General features: G+C 43.5%; 1 protein-coding gene across 1 annotated transcript in view; it reads left to right on the forward strand.

Moving 5' to 3' along the window:
* MAP3K21 (mitogen-activated protein kinase kinase kinase 21) overlaps window positions 1–20264 on the forward strand; it is a 48706-nt gene that overhangs the window by 26833 nt on the left and 1609 nt on the right. The window contains exons 5-9 of the mRNA XM_080823165.1: window positions 3658–3898; window positions 11178–11300; window positions 15667–15817; window positions 16182–16279; window positions 19263–20048. Coding sequence (XP_080679291.1) covers window positions 3658–3898; window positions 11178–11300; window positions 15667–15817; window positions 16182–16279; window positions 19263–20048 — 1399 coding nt within the window. The remainder of the gene's footprint in view (window positions 1–3657; window positions 3899–11177; window positions 11301–15666; window positions 15818–16181; window positions 16280–19262; window positions 20049–20264) is intronic.

A 20264-nucleotide genomic window follows, 5' to 3' on the forward strand; every position in this document is an offset into this window, starting at 1 on the left:
TGTCGACTTAGTGTAATAGAGAAAATACTGACTTTTTTTTTTCTTTTTACACTTTCCCAAATTGTTCTTGGGAATTCTAAGATTAGATGTTTAATAGCAAAAATAAAAAAGAGGGGCGCCTGGGTGGCTCAGTGGGTTAAAGCCTCTGCCTTTGGCTCAGGTCATGATCCCGGGGTCCTGGGATCGAGCCCCGCATAGGGCTCTCTGCTCGCCAGGGAGCCTGCTTCCTCTTCTCTCTCTGCCTGCCTCTCTGCCTATTTGTGATCTCTGTCTGTCAAATGGATGAATAAAATCTTTAAAAAATAAAAAAAAATAAAAAAGATTTGGGGCATGGGAGTGGACTTTGAAGAAAAATAAAAGAAATCACAGAATTTACAATTTAGAGGTGATATAAATAATGATTATTTTTATTTATTTCACTTATTTATTTTAAATTGTTGATAATTATTTATGACACTGCAGGGTAGAAGCATACCCAGTGAGTTAATCGTTACTATATATGTGGTATAAAAGTCAAAAAACGTGCTTCAAGAATGCATGTCTGCTCTTTCTCCATTTTGGGGCTTTACAGTAGTTTCTCTATTATTCTTTGGATACACTTTGGAGCTGTCCTCTGGCGGGGCCTTTACTTTTTCTCCCTCTATTCTTTTGGTGCGGTGCCCCTGGAAAATACAGCATTCATGGCATCTTTTGAGTCTCTGACTTAAAATTAAAGAGAATATGTAATGTTTTTTTTTTCCCTCAGAGGTTTCTAACTGCATCTTTTTAGACAGAGTCAAAGGCACAGCCTACGTGCACTATCTCCCTTTCTCGTTCACTGATTGCTTAAGGTAGGAGGCGTCAGACTTGGAATTAACGGTCAGTAACTGGGCGGTGCTCTGCGTTACTCAGTAAACTGCAGCCTCTGCAGATAGCCGTTCCTCCCTAAATTCCTGGCCTCTTATCTTCATGGGTCTGTCTTTGTGCATTGGGTGGCAGCATGCACCTGTTTTTGAAGCACTATTAGAAGGCATGTCACCGTTAATGATTAACATCCACTGCCAGGAATCTGGGTTTGCTATTACTAGAATGGCCCGTGCCAAGCAATTAAACAAATATTACTGCCTAGAAATCTCAGCAACCAAAAGAATTTTTGTGTGTGGTTCATAATTTCAGAGTATTCAAAGGGGTTCTAAAACCTCTAAAACCCCAGGCCTTTTTTTTTTTTCTTTTACTTTTGAATGTTTTTTAAAATTCATTCAGAAGGAAGAGTACTTTGGCTGCTTTCTTTTTGATCTTTTTATTTTTTCTCTTATGAAGTCTTGGGCAAGGGATTTTTTTTTTTTTTTTTTTTTAATTTGTAAAGCCATTGCCAGGGGATTCACATTTTAGCCTGGGGACCTGGAATTAAACATGGTTTCTTCTTCAAGTTTTGTAGTAGTAACACACAGAAAGCCTAATTGAATTTGCTGCCCTCATCTGTTCCTCAGGCCGTTTCATTTCACAATAGTTCATTGGATGGATACCAACACCGCTGAAAAGTCGTATCTTAAGAAAAGAGCAGATAGTAATGAGTTAGACATTGGAAGTTGACTGGAAGGTGTCCTCTGTCCCCAAATAGACGATGGTAAGATCTCCAGTTTGGACAAACTGGTTGGAGAATCCATCAATTAAATAACAGATTCCAGAGTTTTTTTCTAATATGTACTATTTTCTTTTCCTTTTCATGTAATAAATAGTAATTGATGTCCGGAGTAATGTAATAAAAAAAATACTGGGCAACTGAATGCAGATGCACACCCAGGCAGGTGACACCAGAAGCGACTTGAATTGCCCTAATTGGTTTTAAGAAAATTTTTGCTTTTGCAATTTCACGAAGTTTGTTTAGAAAAAAATAAATTTAAAGACTGTCTCAAAGGCGAATTTCAGCCCACTTTGGTCGATTTACAATAAATTCAGGATTAGTTTGATCTGATTAATTTTTTGTTTCATATCTTAGAGCGCCCTAGTCTCTTCTTGATATTATTATGTTTATTTGTGGAAGGAGGGTCTTCTGCGTTTTCCTCTGTGATAATGGTACCGATGAATAACCTCCAAATATTCTTTGAGCCCATCTGTAAAAAGTCCAAGGGTCTAGTGGACTTCAGTTGACCTTTCAGTCCCATGGCTCAGCTCTGGTTTCTCCCAGGCGCTTTGTTTTGTGGCGTCCTTTCATGCATCAGTGTTCTTGAGGTGGGCTGTGCAAAGTGGCCTGCTGATAAACGTGCGCCATGTCTGCCCCATGCTCAGAGCTCCCGGCCCAAAGCTCCACCTGAGAAGGCGTCTACGGTTTCTAACAAAGATCTTGGTATTAGGATGGTCTACGATTAAATTCTTGGAGCAGTGTAAATGAAAGTTTGTAAATGCCTTGATTTCTGTGTGAGTGCTTGATTTAGTAGCAGGTAATCAAGGAGAGAAAGTAGCTCAGCCCTGAAAAGACCATTTATGTCTCTGGTGAAGGACGGATCATTTTATAGAAATGAAAAAAGAATGGAAGTGTGATTTAAAAACTTTGTAGAGTTCTTGGTTTTACTACTGAATACTTTTTTCCCAATAGGAACAAAAGTACAGTTGACCCTTGAACAACATGGGTTTGAACTATGTGGGTCCACTTATACATGGCTTTTTCCAATAAATACAGTGCTGTGAGTGTATTTTCTATTCATTTTGTTAATAAAATTTTCTTTTCTTTAGCTTAGTTTGTTGTAAGAATACACTGTCTGACGCTACAACACACAGAATACGCGTTAACAGGCTATGTCATCACTAAGGCTTCCTGGCAACAGTAAGCTGTGATTAGTGGTTAAGTTTTTGGGGAGTCAAAAGTTATTTATAGATTTTAGATGGCACGGTGGGGGGAGGGTCAGTGCTCCTAAAACCATGTTGTTCAAGGATTAACTATATGCTACAATTCCTAGATTTTTCTATAACGTTAAATAATTCTGAAACCCAAACCAAGAGGACGCTAGACTTTAGTCAGGAAGCACTGGGGCAGTGGGATGTTATGAGCTAATACATGAGATCTGCCTGTGACGTGATAGTTTGCATCCACCCACGGGGTCCTAGAAAGTGCATTTTCCATTGACTTGTTTTAGAGATGCTCGTTTTCAATTCTGATGGGCCTCCAGCTGACGTTGAACACATCAGCTTTGTATTCCCTTTAACCTCGCCTCCGTGATGTTTCAATCTCTGCGCAAATTCTTAAAGAACCTCAGGAAGTTCGTCCAAAGTGAAGGAATCCGAAATGCCGTCTTTTGTGGGGAGAACAATTACCCTTTACCTAGCCAAGCTTTGACTTGGGCTTTATTTGGAAAAGGGTCGTTCCCACCTGTATTTTGTCGCTCCACATTAATGTACATTTTACATGTCAGGTGATTTATAAAGGCCAGAGATGAGAGAGCAATGTTAAAATCAGCTGTAAAAAATCTGTGATGCCTTTGGAAGACCGAAAGGCTGAGAGCCCCTGATGGAACCCACGCGAGGCTTTAGCTGTCGTCTAAGTGCCGTGCTAGAAAGATCTCCGCTCCGACCGTCCTGACTGCCAGGGGATCTGTCCCAGGAGGACTGGAGGGGCCAGGGGTGGGCGGAAGTGCAGGAGCCCCTGCTCCTCGCTCACAGCAGGTGTGCTCTCTGCCCCAGGAGCTGCGGTCCCGAGAGGAGGAGCTGACCCGAGCCGCGCTCCAGCAGAAGTCCCAGGAGGCGCTGCTCAGGCGGCGGGAGCAGCAGCTCGCCGAGCGGGAGATCGACGTGCTGGAGCGGGAGCTCCACATTTTGATATTCCAGTTAAACCAGGAGAAGCCCAACGTCAAGAAGAGGAAGGGAAAGTTCAGGAGAAGTCGGCTGAAGCTCAAAGACGGCCATCGAATCAGTTTACCTTCAGGTATGATTTCCGTCCTCCTGTTTCCTAAGAGTTTTGAACGTCAGCCCTGAAATCGGCTTTGCTTCTCCAGCACCGGGAAGAGGTGGGAGACTGAGATTGCAAAGCATTACGTGAAGGGCGCCTGGGGGCTCTGTCAGTTAAGCCTTTGGCTCAGGTGGCGATCCCAGGATCCTGGGATCAAGTCCCGCCTCGGGCTCCCTGCTCAGTGCAGAGTCTGCTTCTCCCTCTGCCCCTCTCCCCTGCTTGTGATCTCTCTTTCTCTCTCTCTCTCAAAGAAAGGAATAAAATCTTAAGAATATAAATTGAGAAAAAAAAAAAAAGACATGACTTGAATAAGTCTCTTCACTTGCTTGCTTTAGTTCTGGTCATAACATAATGACCCAGCTCATGGTCACGTTCACGGGCGAAAAGCATCAGTTGTGCCTTACAGCACGTTGTGTCCTGAGAAGTTAGCTCTGGGCGTGCTTGGCTGTAAATGGATTCATAGATTTACTCCTTTTGAAATTAAAGGAGAATTTCCTTTTTAGTTCATGGCACTGAACCAGCATTGCATGGCATGGTGAAAAAATCCTGAACAACAGAATTACTGCTAGTTCGTCACTCAGTTGCTTCCACAAAGATCTACAATGTCATCTGGTAACTGAGTTCACTGGGGGCATTGAAGATGCTGTTCCCAGCTTCAACAAAATACATCAAGTACTTTAATTGTTTGCCTGTCATCTCTACATTTACTGGTTCATTTTTATACCTCCTGGGCTTTAAAACATTGTGACAGTTTTAAACGTTGTAATACGTTAGAAGAAACTAAACAGAATAGAAAACAGCAAACATAGATCAGTTTGTAAAATTGCATTCTTTAATATACATGGTATACTTGATTTAAGGAAAAACCGAATACCCGTCCCCCCACCACCATACTTTGTGATACTCCTAATACTGGGGAAGAATGGTGACGGAATGAGAGCTGGCTGCATTTTCATGGAATGTGCAGTAAATATCCATTTATCTGTCCTCCTTATCTCTGCACCTCTCCCTGTATATTACAGAGTCCCTTTAAGGATGCTAATGTTGTCCTAAGCTGTTTGTTAATGGCATGGAAACGGATTTTAAATAGCTGTATCAATAGCTTGGTTTTATATGTAAAGTATGTGTAAATTGTCTTGTAAAATTACTTATTACAAAATACCGGAAGGCTTGCAAAACAATGTGACCTTCCAGGTTATTGCAGAAACCCTCAGTTGATCAGAAAATCGCTGATGCGTGGCAGTTGGTATACGGTATACATTATTGATTATTTGGTTTGCTGAAGTGAGGACAGGCTGTGGCTCCTTACTCATTTTATATCTGACCTCTCTGGGGGAAAAAAAAAATATACTTTTTCATGTTCTCTTCTGATGTTTGCTTTTTAGCCAAAGGGTAACTTGGGGGACCATGGAGTGTGCTATCTTGTATGTCAGACATAATTTAAAATAGACTGTTTTATTTATGATGAGGCTTCTGCTTTCAAGTGTAGATGATAGAAAAATCCAGAGGAGCACTCCATGTGCATTTTCTCGAGTTCTTAGCTGTAGCAGCCTTCTGTCTGTGTGATGACTACGTTATCCTGATTATTATTCACTGATTCAGGAGGCGGCCAATGAGAAGTTGATGGAGAATAAATTTGGGAGAAAAAAATTAAATCATTCCACGGACCCTTTAATCCTCAGCGGCCAGATGATTCAAGTACACATCTCAGGATTCCTGAGTTCACTTTCCCTCCTGCTTTTCTTCTCAGATCGTGTTTGGCCAATATTCATATTCATTCCAAGGAGGTTGAGTGCATTTGACTATTTTTAGATTTATATTATTTTATATTTTATATAGTATATATAAATACATATTTTTAATATTTTATATATTATATTGTATATTATATACATTTAGATTTCTATTATTCCTGAATTGCACTATTTGGCTTTTCTCTCTCTGAGAATTTTAGTTACACATTTATTTACCTTGTGGCACTTAATAAATGATTCCATTTAAAAACATATCCCCCCAAACCTGCTATAATTGGAATCCACCTGAAGGAATGAAATTCAGTTGCTGTAATTTAATATGGCATTTACCTCTTCTGGCCACAAGGTGGTGCTACATTGTTGTCACACTGTTAACCACCATGGAAACTTTTTGTTTAGAATCCCCCCCTTCACACACACACACACACACACACACACACACACACACTCACTCACTCACTCACTCACTCACTCACTCACTCACTTACTTTACTTGCACAATGTCCCAAAGCAGGATACATATCCAAAGGTCCAAGGAGAAGGATGATAACCCTAACAAAACTTCTTTTTCTCCTTCAGGAATTTGGCTTAGTATAGAAGTAAAAGTTCAAGAAAGTTACCGTCTGCTAGAAATTTCCTTGAGTTACCAAACGTCAGTACTATTGAACGGTACACTACTAAGGAAGGAACACTGGCAGTAGGTGGAATGGCCGTGACACTTTCCTTTCAGCGCACCAAATCCCTCCAACCCCTTTTGCAGGAATTTTCTCCACGTTCAACTAGCTTAAAAATTTCCTCAGAAACATATTTGAGACTCCTACAGACTGGCTTTTGGTATCTGTGCCTGTGCCTCTTTCATAACCTTGTTATTAAGTGTGAATAGTTATCGCAGCATAATTTTGTCCTTCAGAAGCGCTGAGGATAACTTTTGTTGTCTTACTGCTTTTTATAGCTGTGATGACGTACTGCTAGAAAACTCAACTGTCGTTCCTCCCACCGGCAATCCTTCCTGGAGCCCTGACCAAATAAGGATAGATGCTCATAAAAGGAGAACATAATCTAAGACAAGAGTTTTTAAGTTATATTTTATGAATTCTTGGAATCTGTAGGAAGAAAACGTGATCGTGGTAGATATTTTCCTATTGTGACCACTTTCTATCATTCACTCTGCATTATGCTTATCTTAAACCAAAGTTATGTTTTTAGAACATATAAAACAAGGCCAAGAGGCTTTGAAGCCTTCAGAAGTTGGTAGGTTTCTAAAAAACAATGGCATTCCAATTTCAACCGCTCAGCGATGCCGAAAGTCCGCCCAGTCATCTGCCTCGTGTGCAAATGTGAGAGTCAGTGTATGTACACACAAATGTGACTACTTTCAGGGCCAAGATGATCATTCCCACTGAGACTATCATGACACATTGCCAATTAAAATACTAGTGTAGGTTTTACCCCAAAGCCTGTGGACCTCACGATAACCTGCCATGAGAAAACTGTTCTCTCAAGTTCAAAGAAAAATAACACCAGCCTGTTTCCTAAACGCATAACGGGGACAGAGTCAACCTTTCCCCACTTTATAGGGACAAAGATATTTATAATAAAAAGCATTTTATGTTTAAAAAGATCAAGAGTGCCCTTTTTTTAAGAGAGAGAAATTAGATTATTATTATTTTTTTTTTTTTAAGAAAATCAGAAGCACCCTGAGGCTTAGGTATTGTTGAAATCCAGTTTTGTGTCTTTGCTCCTCCTCCTTGGTCTCACCGACGTTCTGTGCTGGTTACCCTGCCATCATCTGTTCCCCTTGGTCTCTGGTTCACATGCTGTGACTTGGTTCTCTAGTTCTGAGGATGGCAAGAACACACCCGCCTTCGGCCCTCCTGTTCTGAGGGCTGGCGTCTCCTGGACAATTTGCTTCCAGAATGTTCTGACATGTCACGGGACTAGCTGAAATTTCACAAAGCACTTCAATATAAAATAAACTCTTTTGTGTCTATGGGTAAGGGTAATTCTTTCTTTTACTCTCCACCCCCTCTTCCCCCTCCCCCCCCCTCCAAATCCAGTCCATCACCATGTCCTGCTAAACTGCTATCTTGCACCCATCCTCCACTTAGGTCAGATCTTTCATTTTTCTTACTTGGTAGATGGGAGGAGCCACCTACCTGCTCCTTCATTTCCCCTCGCTTTGTCTTCCAAACCACCGCGCACCCTGCTAGCTACATTCCACCAGTCAACCGTAAGCTCCAGTTTGATTCTACTGCAAGACCTTATACCACTTGCTCATTCAACAAACACTCGTGGGTTTACCATGATCAAGTAGCAGGGATTATGAGAAAATAAACAGGATCTCTGCCCTTATGTTACTTATAATCTTAAGCAGAGAAAATATTGACTCAGCAAAGATTTCCGAAGTAGCTTTTCTGGGTGGGGCAGTGTGCCAGCCCGCGGTGGGGTGCTGCCGTGACGGAGACTTCTGGCCCCTGCCCCAAGAGCTGACCTTGTCAGGGGGCAGGGGAGTGAGACCTAAGCTAATAATTAAATACTCATTTACTTGCTAAGATTATTAACTACTATGAGAGAAGGGTCACATGACAGTGATTAGCTGAGAGGTGTCACCTGCTCTAAGGAGAGCATCCTAACGAGGTAACATTTAAAATGAGACTTGAGAGGCGCCTGGGTGGCTCGGTGAGTTAAACCTCTGCCTTCGGCTCGGGTCATGATCTCAGGGTCCTGGGATCGAGCCCCGCATCGGGCTCTCCGCTCAGCGGGGAGCCTGCTTCCCCATCTCTCTCTCTGCCTACTTGTGATCTCTGTCAAATAAATAAATAAACAAATAAATAAAATCTAAAAACAAATTAAAAAATCTAAAAAAATAAAATGAGACTTGAAGTTAGGAAGTGACTGAATACAGAAGGGGAGGAAGAGAACAGGCAGCGAGCACAGGCAGAGAAGGCTTGGTTCCTCCCAGGAACTGAAAAAGACCGCTGTGGTTTGTCCGGGGGTCAGCCGGACCAGCCCCCCACTCATTCTGTGCAGCCCACAAAATGGTTCAGTGGTTTATGCACTTTTAAACACTCAAAAAGAAGACCAATATGTCATGGCACGTGAACATTATATGAAATTTAAATTGCCATTTCCATAAATAAAGTTGTATTGGAAAGCATGTATGTGTCGCGTACGATGGATTGCTCACGAGATCAGCAGAGTTGAGTACCTGTGACAGAGGCCATGTGGCCCACGGTGTGTAAAACATGTCCTCTGTGGCACTTTACAGTAAAGTTTCCCAACCCCCCGGTTCAGACCACAGCAAGGGACGGGGGAACAGAGCAGCAGGAGGCGGGAGGCACGAAGAACCCAGACTCAGACTTGAGGGCCCTACGCAGCATGTGACGACTTTGATCTCTGTCACTTAAGTAACGCAGAACCTTTGAAGACTTGTCAGCAGGGGAATGTCGTGGGCTGGCATACATTTTTAAAAGGCATCTGGCTGCCGTGAGCTAGACCCGAGGGACCCAGGGCAGACGCAGGAAGCTGGGACGGGAGCTGCGGCGGCTCCTCCAGCGTGGGATGGCAGTGGCAGTGGCAGTGGCGTGCGGAGAACAGAAAGTCACCGACATGCATCCGGGCGGCTTCCGTCCCGAGCCCCGAGCCGAGTGTACTCCATACTTTGTAGTTAATTGTTCAGCGCCGTCCTGCAGAGTTGAAATTGTGATTTACTTTCCATTTTTGTACGTGGAGACAACTGAGATGCCTCCCGAAAACTCATGTGGCTGCCAAGTGCGAGGCTGGGGCTGACCTGCGGAGTCTGCTGCTTCCAGAAGCCGGAGTACAAGCTTCTCAGCTAGAGCTCGCCGGTGCATCTGTAGCACGGGACTGACACGATACGTTGTGTGCGCTGGGATGCGGAGGGTCCGGGAGAAGAAGACAATGTTACACGTTTCCAGATGTGCAGCAGGGACGACCGGAGACACGTCTGCCTGCCGGAAACCAGCTCTTCCTCGTTTCAGATACTAGGTGGTTCTTTCAAGTCCTTGAAAGTGCAAAGTATAGTTTTCAAAAAGGAAAATCATAGCTCTCTTGCAAATATGAAATGAACGCGTGTCACAGATTTTTATCCAACTCGCCAATAATTAGGACAACCAGTTAAAATTGGTTTCAGTGGGAGTTTGAGGAGCTACATATCTATGGGCAGTTGAATAAGGAAACGTTAGGGTTAGATTTCTAGGTTAAATACAAACAAGGTTAGTGCCCAGCGTGGCCACAAGCCGCAACCTTTGGGATTGTTTTTCACACCAGACGGAAATTGTTTGCATCATCACCAGACAGAACCTACAAGTTAACCTCTGCCCCCACCGAGCTGTAAAAACAGCTGCTAGAAAATCCAAAGGTTCAGCCCCGCAGTGCACTGGAGTAATTTCTTTTACCTGCGCCCGAGGTTTTGATGACTTTCCAACAGCTGACAGTTTCCCCAGACACTCTCCTCTTCCACTCTGGTGACAGTAACACTCTGGTGACGGTAACCCTAATTCCTAGTTGTTGGCTCCGGTTCCTGACAGCTGTCCATGTGAGCGTTAGGTGCTAGGACTGAGGAATGCTTTTAACCGGGGCAAGGTTGGGGGAGTTGTCCTTGACCCTCTTTGGGTCCCCGTTTGGGTCTGAAAGTCAAACTGTCCAAGGTGGATTAATGGGAGGGGAAGCATAAAAAATTATTTAACTTAAGTTTGATGTGACAGGGGAGACTTCATAAGGAAATGAAGACCTAAAGAAATAGACCGGAGTGTTCTTCTGCTGGGTTTGATGAAGAGTAGACAGTCGTGGAGAAATGTAACAGGTTAAGGGAAGGTTTTGGGGGGTAGCATGTTCCAGACCCCCTAGAACCAGCATTTTCTGTTTTAATCACCACAGCAGAGATGTGAAGTATTGGTTGTTTCTGTCCGACAGTAGCAGAGATGAGCTCAGAGGGTTCCTTACCGGTTTGAGGTCCCTAGATGGTCTGTAGCAGAACCAGGACTCACTGAAATCCACAGTGTCTCCTCTTTGAAATTTGTTTTCCACTGTGTTAGACCACACCAAGGTCACGCTCCTTCCTAGAGGATGGTTAGGTTCTACAAGTACTCAGTAATGTCTCGTTGGTCTGTGCCTGTGTGTCTGACTATACCTAACATACCTAGACTCCGATTATTTTTTTTTAAAGATTTTATTTATTCATGAGAGACAGAGGGAGGCAGAGGGAGGAGCAGACTCCCTCTGAGCAGGGAGCCTGATGTGGGGCTCGATCTCAGGACCCCAGGATCATGACCCAAGCGGAAGGCAGACACCCAACCTACTGAGCCACCCAGGCGCCCTTGTAGACTCTGATTATTATTGACTCTGGAGCCCTGAATGGAAGATAAGAAGGAAACCAAGAAACAGACCCAGAGATACCTCCTTACCCTCTGGCAGATTTTCCTCTGAATAGAGCCTAAAACCATGAACTCTCAATTCTCACTTCTTTGCCTATCCAACAGACTTCCAGCATAAAATCACCGTCCAGGCCTCTCCCAACTTGGACAAACGGAAGAGTGTGAACAGCAACGGCTCCAGCCCACCCAGCAGCCCCACAGTGATCCCTCGGCTCCGAGCAATACAACGTAAGCCTCCCCCGGGGCACGGGGGCTCTTCTGGGGCTTTCTGTCCTTCACTGACTTGGAGTCCATCTAACCAGACGTGTACCATTGCTCACTGTCACTAACACGTGACTTTAATAGGGTCCCAACTATTCAGAAAACAAAATTTGGCCTTACATCTTTTAGTCTAATTTTCTTCTTCTTTTTTTAATTGAGATATAATTGACATATAACATTATACTAATTCCAGGCATACAACATGATTATCTGATACTTGTATATACAGTTGACCCAGAAACAACATGGGAGTTAGGGCTGCTCGCCACCACTGCGCCCATCACCATGCCGTGCGGCTGAAATGCCACATACAACTTTTGACTCCCCAGAACTGTAAGTGCTAATAGCCTGGTGTTGCCTAGAAGTCATACTGATTTACAGAAGCAGTCAATGAGCACAGATTTTGCATGTTATACGTATTATATACCGTATGCTCGTAATAAAGTAAGCCAGAGAAAAGAAAATCTTAAGGAAGAGAAAATACATTTACTAGACTATATCGTACTTACTGAAAAAAGTCCACATAAAAGTGGACCCACACAGTTCAAACCCATGTTGTTCGAGGGTCAAATGTATTACAAAATGAGCACCACAGTAAGTCTAGTTAACATCTGTCACCATGCGTAGTTACAAAATCTATTTTTCTTATCATGAGAACTTTAAAGATTGACTCTCTTGGCAACTTTCAGATATGCAATACAGTGTTACTAACTATACTCACCACACTCTACATTCTCTCCCCATGACTTACTTATTTTATACCCAGAAGTTTGATCCTTTTGACCACCTTCAACCATTTCATCTACCCCCTGCCTCTGGCGGCCTCCAATTTATTCTTTGTATGTATGAGCTCTTTTTTAAAAAATTTTATTCCACATATAAACAAGATTATATAATGTTTGTCTGTCTGACTTACTTCCCTTAGCATGAGGTCCATTCATGTTGTTGCAAATGGCAAGATTTCATTGTTTTTTTTCTGGCTGAATAATATTCCATTCTATAGATATACCACATGTTCTTTATCCATTCATCTGTTAATGGACACTAAGGTTGTTTTCATGTCTTGGCTAGCCTCAATAATGCTGCCCTGAGTTTGAGGGTGTGTATATATTTTCGACTTAGTGTTTTTGTTTTCTTCAAGTACCCAGAAGTAGAATTGCTGGCATAAGGTAGTTATATTTTTTCCAGTTTTATTGAGGAATAATTAACATACATCACTGTGTACATTTAAGTGTGATCGTTTGATTTACATATATTGTGAATTGATTACCTCAATAGGTTCAGCTAACGTCCGTCTTCTCATATAGATACAATAAAAAGAAAAGAAAGAAAAAAAGAAAAAGGTAAAATGTTTTTTCTCTTTGTGATGAGAACTATTTGGATTTACTCTCTTAACTTTTCTTTATATCATACAGCAGTGTTGGCCATAGTCATCCCACACATTATATTCCCAGTACTTATTTATCTTAAAACTATAATTTATCTTATACCTTTTGACCACGTTCCTCCAATTCCCCCTACCTCTGGTTTTAAGTCTGATCTCTTTTTCTGTCAGTTTTCTTTTCTTTTTTTTTAGATTCCGTGTATAAGTGAGATCATATAGTATTTGTCTTTTTCTGTCTGATTTGTTTCACTTAGATTAATGTCCTCTGGGTCCATCCATGTTGTTGGAAATGGCAAGCTCTCATTCTTTCTAATGGTTGAGCAGCATTCCGTTGTGTATATATACATTCATCCATTGATGGACACTTGGGTTGTTTCCATGTTTAGGCTATTGTTCATAAAGCTGCTATGAACATGGGGGTACAGACATCTTTTCAAGTTAGTATTGCCATTTCCTTTGGGTATATCCCTAGACGTGGAATTGCTAGATCATATGGTAGTTCTATTTTCCATTTTTGAGGCTCCTCCATACTGTTTCCCATGGTGGCTGCACCAACTTGCTGTCACACCAGCAGTCCACAAGGGTTCCCTTGTCTCCACATCCCTGCCAGTATTTGTTATGTCATGTCTCCTTGAGGGTGGCCATTCTAAAAGGCGCAAGGTGATGTCTCATTGCGGTTTTGATTTGCATTTTCCTAATTACTAGTGATGTTGAGCATCTTTCATGTGCCTGTTGGCCATTCCCATGTCTTCTTTGGAGAAATGTCTGTTCAAGAACTTTGCCTATTTTTGAACCGGGTTACTTGATTTTTTTGGCTATTGAGTTCTGTGGGGTTTTTTTTGATATATTGGTTATTAGTCCCTTACCAGGTAGATAGTTCGCAAATATTTTTTCCCACTGCATAGGTCTTTCCACTTTGTTGATGGTTTCTTTTGCTGTATAGACACTTTTTAGTTTGATGCAGTCCACTTATTTTTTATTTTGTTGCTTGTGCTTTTGGTGTGATAACCAAAAAATCCTTGGCCAAGACCCATGTCAAAAATATTTATTCTTATATTCTAGGAGTTTCATGGTTTCAGGTCTTACATTTAAGCCTTTAATCTATTTTGAATCAATTTTTATGAGTGGTTATACTATATGGGCTCAATTTCATTCTTTTACATGTGAATATTAAAGAGTCTTTTCTCCATTGAGTAGTCTTGGCACCCTGGTCAAATATTAGTTGAGCATAAATGGTGGAGTTTACTTCTGGGCTCTCTGTTCTGTTCTGTTGGTCTGTTTGTCTGTTTTTATGCCAGTACCACACTGTTTTGATGACTTATAGCACTGCTTAAAATCAGGGAGTATGATATCTCTTGCTTTGTGCTTTCTCAAGATTTCTTTGGCTATTTGTGGGCTTTTGGGATTCCATATAAATTTTAGGAAGGGGTTTTCTACTCCTGTAAAAAGGGCCATTGGAATCTTGCTAGGATTGCATCGAATCTCTAGGTAGCTTTGGGTGGTATTGACATTTTAGCAGTATCACTTCTTCCAATCCATGAACACAGGATACATTTCCATTTATTTATGTCTTCTCTGATTTCTTTCATCACTATTTTACAGTTTTCAGAATAGAGATCTTTCATTTCTCTGTTGAATAGGAGTGGTGAGAGAGAGGGCACTCTTGTTCCTGATCTTAGAGGAAAAGTTTCAGCTTTTCACCATATAGATGATGGTAGCTGTGGGCTCATTATACATGGTTTTATTTTGTTGAGAGATAGTCCTTCTATGCCTAATTTGTCAAGGGTTTTTAACATGAATGGATATTGAATTCTGTCGAATTTGTGTGTGTGTGTGTGTGTGTCTATTGAGATGACCATATGATTCTTTTCTTGCATTCTATTAATGTGATGTGTCACATTGATTGATTTGCATATCTTGAACCATCCTTGCATCCCAGGGATAAATCCCACTTGATCATAGTGAATGATCCTTTTACTGGGCTGCTGAATTTTGTTTGCTAGTATTTTATTCAGAATTTTTACGTTCGTGCTGAGGATTTTGCCTCTCCGTACACAGGGATACATCTATTTTAAAACGTGGAAATACTGAAACACACAAATCAAGCATCACCCATAATGCAGGCAATTCTAAAAAAAATGCTTATAAGGAAGTGAAATTTCCATCTTTCCATAAGCAGATGTCTCCCTCAAAGGTCAACACTTGAATAAAAGTTTGATGTCTGTGTTTGTACACACACGTGCATAAACACGTGTTTATGTACATTTCATAAAATGGGGTCTGTGCAACCTGTAACGTAGACACTTGGCATTCTCCATATCTGAGCCTCATTCCCTGTGGCCATGGAACGCTCCCCTCTGTACATGTGCCATGATGTTTTGCACTGTGCTTTGGGCCGTCTACTCCCGGGCCTGGCTGTCAAAGTCTGTAGGAACAGGCGCCACTGTCCCTGATGATGCCTGAATCCCTTGCAGGCGCCAAGGGCAAGTGCACTTCAAGGCTAGAAGGATAGCGTGGGAGGGTGTCAGCAAAACACAGACACTAAATGTGGATGCGGACCTCCCTGCGAGGCCGGGAGAAAAAGCAAGGGGAGTGCGGGGCAACCGCTCAACAGCTGGAGGCTTGAAAAAGCGACTGTAGCCAGCCTGTGGTGGTGGCTTCGGAGAACTCGTGACGACTAACGAAGACTCAGATGAAATTGCGACCTAGAAATTGGCTTTTGTTCCTTAGATTCAGTTTGTCTTTTCTTTTAAGTCATTCCACTTTTTGGCTACTTTAATGATGAGAGGAAGACGCCATCAGTAGGGCGGGAGAAATCCCTTCCTCACCTTCCCATTTCTTTGCTGTCGCTGTCGGCGTTCCTCGAGTGAGGGAGCTGTACGACTGACTGGATTGGTCTGACTTCAGGTTTTTTTGGTAGTTGGTTAATAAGTGATGCTCTCCACCTAGTGACTTCAGACGAAAGCAATAAAACCTGGGGAAGGAACACGGTCAGCCGACAAGAAGAATTTGAGGATGTGAAAAAGAACTTCAGGAAAAAAGGTTGTACCTGGGGACCCAACTCAATTCAAATAAAAGAAAGAAGTGACAGCAAAGAAAGGTAAGTGTGTGACACCCAGCGGCCTGTCAGCGTAGACTGTGACAGGTAGCGGTGCCTTCTAGAATTCCACATTGGCCAGACTTCACTTCTAGACCACGACTGGGATGGTGCAGAGATACCCGAATGTTAATTTCATTTCTAGGATGAGTCTGTCCTACTAAATTATGTTACTACGTAGTGAGGCAGTTAAAACACTTTGATCTATTTCCTGTCTCATTTCCACGTTCTGTTTGTACTTTGTCAGCCCTTCAGAACAGTGCAAATGTGGTCCCTCTCCCACTCAAAAATGTCGTTGGGATGTATCTGTCAAAACCCAATTTGTGTGTCACGTGGTTCTATCAAAATAAACGTCTTTCTCTTTTAGAATAAGACCTCTCTCGGACGGCAACAGCCCTTGGTCAGCTCTCTTAATAAAGAATCCGAAAACCATGCCGTTGGCTTCATTATTTGTGGACCAACCAGGTAAATCTGCTTCAGCAAATAGAATCTGTTCGACTTAGATGTAGCATCTGAGTGTTCTAGACGCTTTGCTTTGAAAGTTTCATGGGGTCCTTCAAGTAGCACAGGGAAGGTTAGCAAGAAGTTGTCCTGCGTATACCTTTACTTAGGCTCAAAACTTACTTGCTGTCCTGTGCTGACGGAAAGTAATTAGGCTCCACATTACTCCTTGGGAATTTGTAATTCCTATTCTCTACCAGAAAAATTAGTCTCATACTTAATTCTGTAGAGTTAATATAGTATAGGAGATAGCAACTATGAAAATATGGACATCCTGACATTCTCCTGAGACTTTAGGGGTGGTCTTCGGCTGCATTGCCACTGCTTCACAGGACAAAATCTTGTCAAGCAGGTTCTCTATGGAAAACCAGTACTTAGAGAGGATTACCTTGGAATCTCTTTAATTTAGAGGAATCATAATTATTTTCAATACTTAGTATCCTATTCAGTGTTCAGATATTAAAAGGCTGAAGAAAGATGGTGTTGAAAAACCTCAAGGATTGTCATCACCGGAGGAAAGAAAATTGGTCTTTAAACTTGGCAATGAAGGCCACCCTTGGACACTGTGGCCAGATTAAAGATGTTTTCGCAGAACATGGTGTCCACTTCTTGAATTCGTCCTCAGGGCCGTGCTTAATTCAACAAGCATCCCGTCACTCACCATCCACGTTCACTTCTCTTTTGCATTGTCATGAGGACGTGCACAGGTACATGTGGGCACACACAGGACGGGTGCTCAGTGCTTCCTGCTGTCACGTTCACGATGACATTCTGACTCTTGCGTCGGAAAGGGAGAGGTTGCCCTCTTATTACATGTTGCAATTTATTGTCCAATATGGTTTGAAGACTAAGGAAGAACAGCTAATTGTAATAAAACTGTTCAACCTAGAGTATATTTTTCATTATTTGTAACTAAACGGGGAGATTAATCAGAAAAGTCCTCCCTTTTTCCCCCACCTCAATTCTTTTATTTATTTGTTTTAGAATGTTCTGACCCATTAGTAAGTCCTCCACAGGACAGTTGGAGGAAATACTAGGATATATCTGGCCGGCTCTGCTCAAGCTCCATTAAGTGAACTCTGGAAGTTCACTTGATGAGTTAATGAGAATGACACACTCGTGTGTCCCTCCTGCGTGGCCCCTCCCACCGCCCGTCTGTGTGGTCCTGTCCTCCTGAGTAGTTGTGTCTCAGCCCCCGGTCTCCTGAGAGCTTTTCCTGACCATTCACTGACGCAGCATCACACCCCATCCCTGTGTCTCATGACCCAGTCTTGTTTAGTCATAGCTCTTACCGGAAATTCTTACTTGCCTACATTGACGCCCTTAATGTGTGTGTTCTGTTTCACTCCCAAACTGGGATGTCACGGATTTTATCAGTTTTGTTTACCACTCGCAGTGCCTGGAACACAGCGGACACTCACCACCTGTCAGATGCCTAAATGAATCCTCAAAGGACACATTTTGATGTTATGTAGATATTTACCTTGGTTTGAGGGCTTACAGATGCTGGTCATCAGTAATCAAAAGGGAAGGTTACATGGGCCACCGTAAGTTCATGCCCACTTCAGGGGGAAGATTCTGCTTTACTGACCAGTAAAGGGACCCATGAACACACATTAGGAAATGCCCAATGTACTTTTAAGTCAATGAATTTCACTTGTCGATAGCATTCCCTCACTCTTGTGTTTTAAATGATGGGCTGATAATTTGTTACCCGTTACACGTGCTGGGCACGTATGTGATGTATATTCATTTCACCCAAATGCATTCCATGCCTACGTGATGAGCGTACTATCCAGGGGAGATCCTTCCAAATTTAAATAGGCAAACAGGTGGTCAGAAGCCGGCAGAAGCCTACCATCTGCTGGCATGCACGTCTGGACCGTGATCTCAAAGTACAAAAACCAAAGATGCAAGGGTGGGGGAGCTTTGGAGGAAGCTGAGATTGCAGGTGGGGGGATGGGCCGCCTTAGGCTGTGTTGGCATCAGGGGGTACTTTGACAGAGGGCTTTCTGGGGGAAGAGGGAGCTTGGGGTCAGTGTGAGAGTGTGGAAGGAGGCCAGGCAGAGGAAGAAGAGGGCACCCCGAAGGACAGGGATGGTGGGAAGAGCACCACCAGCTCGTTGGGGGCAAAGCTGGTGTCTTGGCTTATCTGGATTCTGGATCACACTCAGGTGTTATCAGACATAATACTGGGGAAGTCATGGGAGGCTCTGTTGTGATTGCTTGGAACATGGATTAAGGCATGTGTTGTTTTTGTTCACTCACTGCTGAGCACGTCTGTGATAACAGTGACTGCTTGTTCTTTAGCTGATCTAATTTGTTACCCTTTGGGGCCTCTTTGGAGAATCATCCTCTAGTACTGTGGCTCCCAAACTTGAATAAAGGCTTATTAAACACAGACCCCTGGGCTTCAGCGGTAGAATTTCTGACTCCACAGTCTGGAGTGGGTCGGGAATTCACATTTCTGCAAGTTTCCAGGGGATGCTGGAGCTCTGGGCCAGGAGGCACACTCAGAACCACTGATCTGGGGCCTGTTGGTTCTTGTACACGCAGGTGAGCTACGGATAACCGGGCCCGACACGCTGAGAGGAAGCAAAGGGCATGTGTTGTCTGACACGTTGCGGGCCCTGCATGTGGGTGTGGGCGTTTCTGTCACTTGCTGTGACAATAATAACTAGTGCCCGTGCCGGTGAAGAACCATTTCCTGAAGGACAGGGAACAGCAGATGGCGTGCTCGCTGCTCCCTGTGCAGGGGACCGTGAGGTCTGTGCCCCAGGCTCCCTTTCCTTCAGGTGCTCCTGGATGAACGGTTTGCTGAACTGAAAAGGACTCCGTGTGCTTTGACTTAGAATGTTTATTAGATTTTAGCCTTGTTTTATAGTATAGTTTGAATTATTTTTCCTTCGAATTGTACTTAACAGGTACAATTTATATCTTTGTTTAGGTGCTTCTGAAGAGCCAAAACTTTCCCCTGATGGATCAGAACACAGAAAACCAAAGCAAATAAAATCTCCTAGCCAAGCCTACGTTGATCTACCTCTTTGGAAAGATGGCCAGAGAGAGGATCCAGGAGAGCCCGGAAGCCGGGAGGAGGGCCCCTCTTCGAGCCCTGCTGCAAGCCCTCCTCAGGTGACCCCTTCAAGTAGTCGGAGCAGGTCCCCCCAGAGGAAGAAGACGGAGTCTGCCCTGTACGGCTGCACCGTGCTGCTGGCGTCCGTCGCTCTGGGGCTGGATCTCAGAGAGCTTCACCAAGCACAGGCTGCCGGAGGACTGTTGCCCAAAGAAGAAAAGAAGAAACGTGAGGGGATCTTCCAGTGGGCTCCCAAGTCCCGAGGCGGGGCCAGTCCTTCCACAAGGCCACCGTCTACGGGCGAGAGGGCCAGCAGCCCGCCCTTACTCCCTCCGCCGGGGGCCATGAGCCTTCTGTCCGGGCCCTCTCTTTCCACCAAGTGCTTGCTGCAGGCGGACAGCGCAGAGCCGTCCGAGGGCAGCCCGCACGTCGCTTCGGACCCCGAGGTGCCCGCTCCAGGTTTTTGCGCGGCCATCGGGGGACGTAGTCACGAGCCGACCTGCACGCCAAGACTTGAGACTGATCGCAGTCGATGGAAAAACCCGTCTCCTCCTCTCCTAGAGCGGACGCGCGGGAATGTGCCTTATTCTGCTTCTTCGAAAGAACGAGCATCACATCACAGACGAACCCTGTCCGAGGGAAATGCTTGTCAGACCCCACGTAGGTTGCATTAGTTGGGTCAAAGTACAAATCCCCACCACAGAGATTAGAACGTGAAGTTGGGTGGATGCCCGCTTGTATCTTTTCCAAGTGGTCACGCTGGACAAGCTTGTTTGCACAGTTAATACGGCTCCTCGAATTTTACCCTGCTCTTTTATTTGACTTTATTATTTGAATTCTGAGAAAGGCATACTTGATCTCAGCAGCGCCAGTGTA

This window comes from Martes martes (assembly GCF_963455335.1).
Source record: "Martes martes genome assembly, chromosome: 14".
Classification (NCBI taxonomy): domain Eukaryota; kingdom Metazoa; phylum Chordata; class Mammalia; order Carnivora; family Mustelidae; genus Martes; species Martes martes.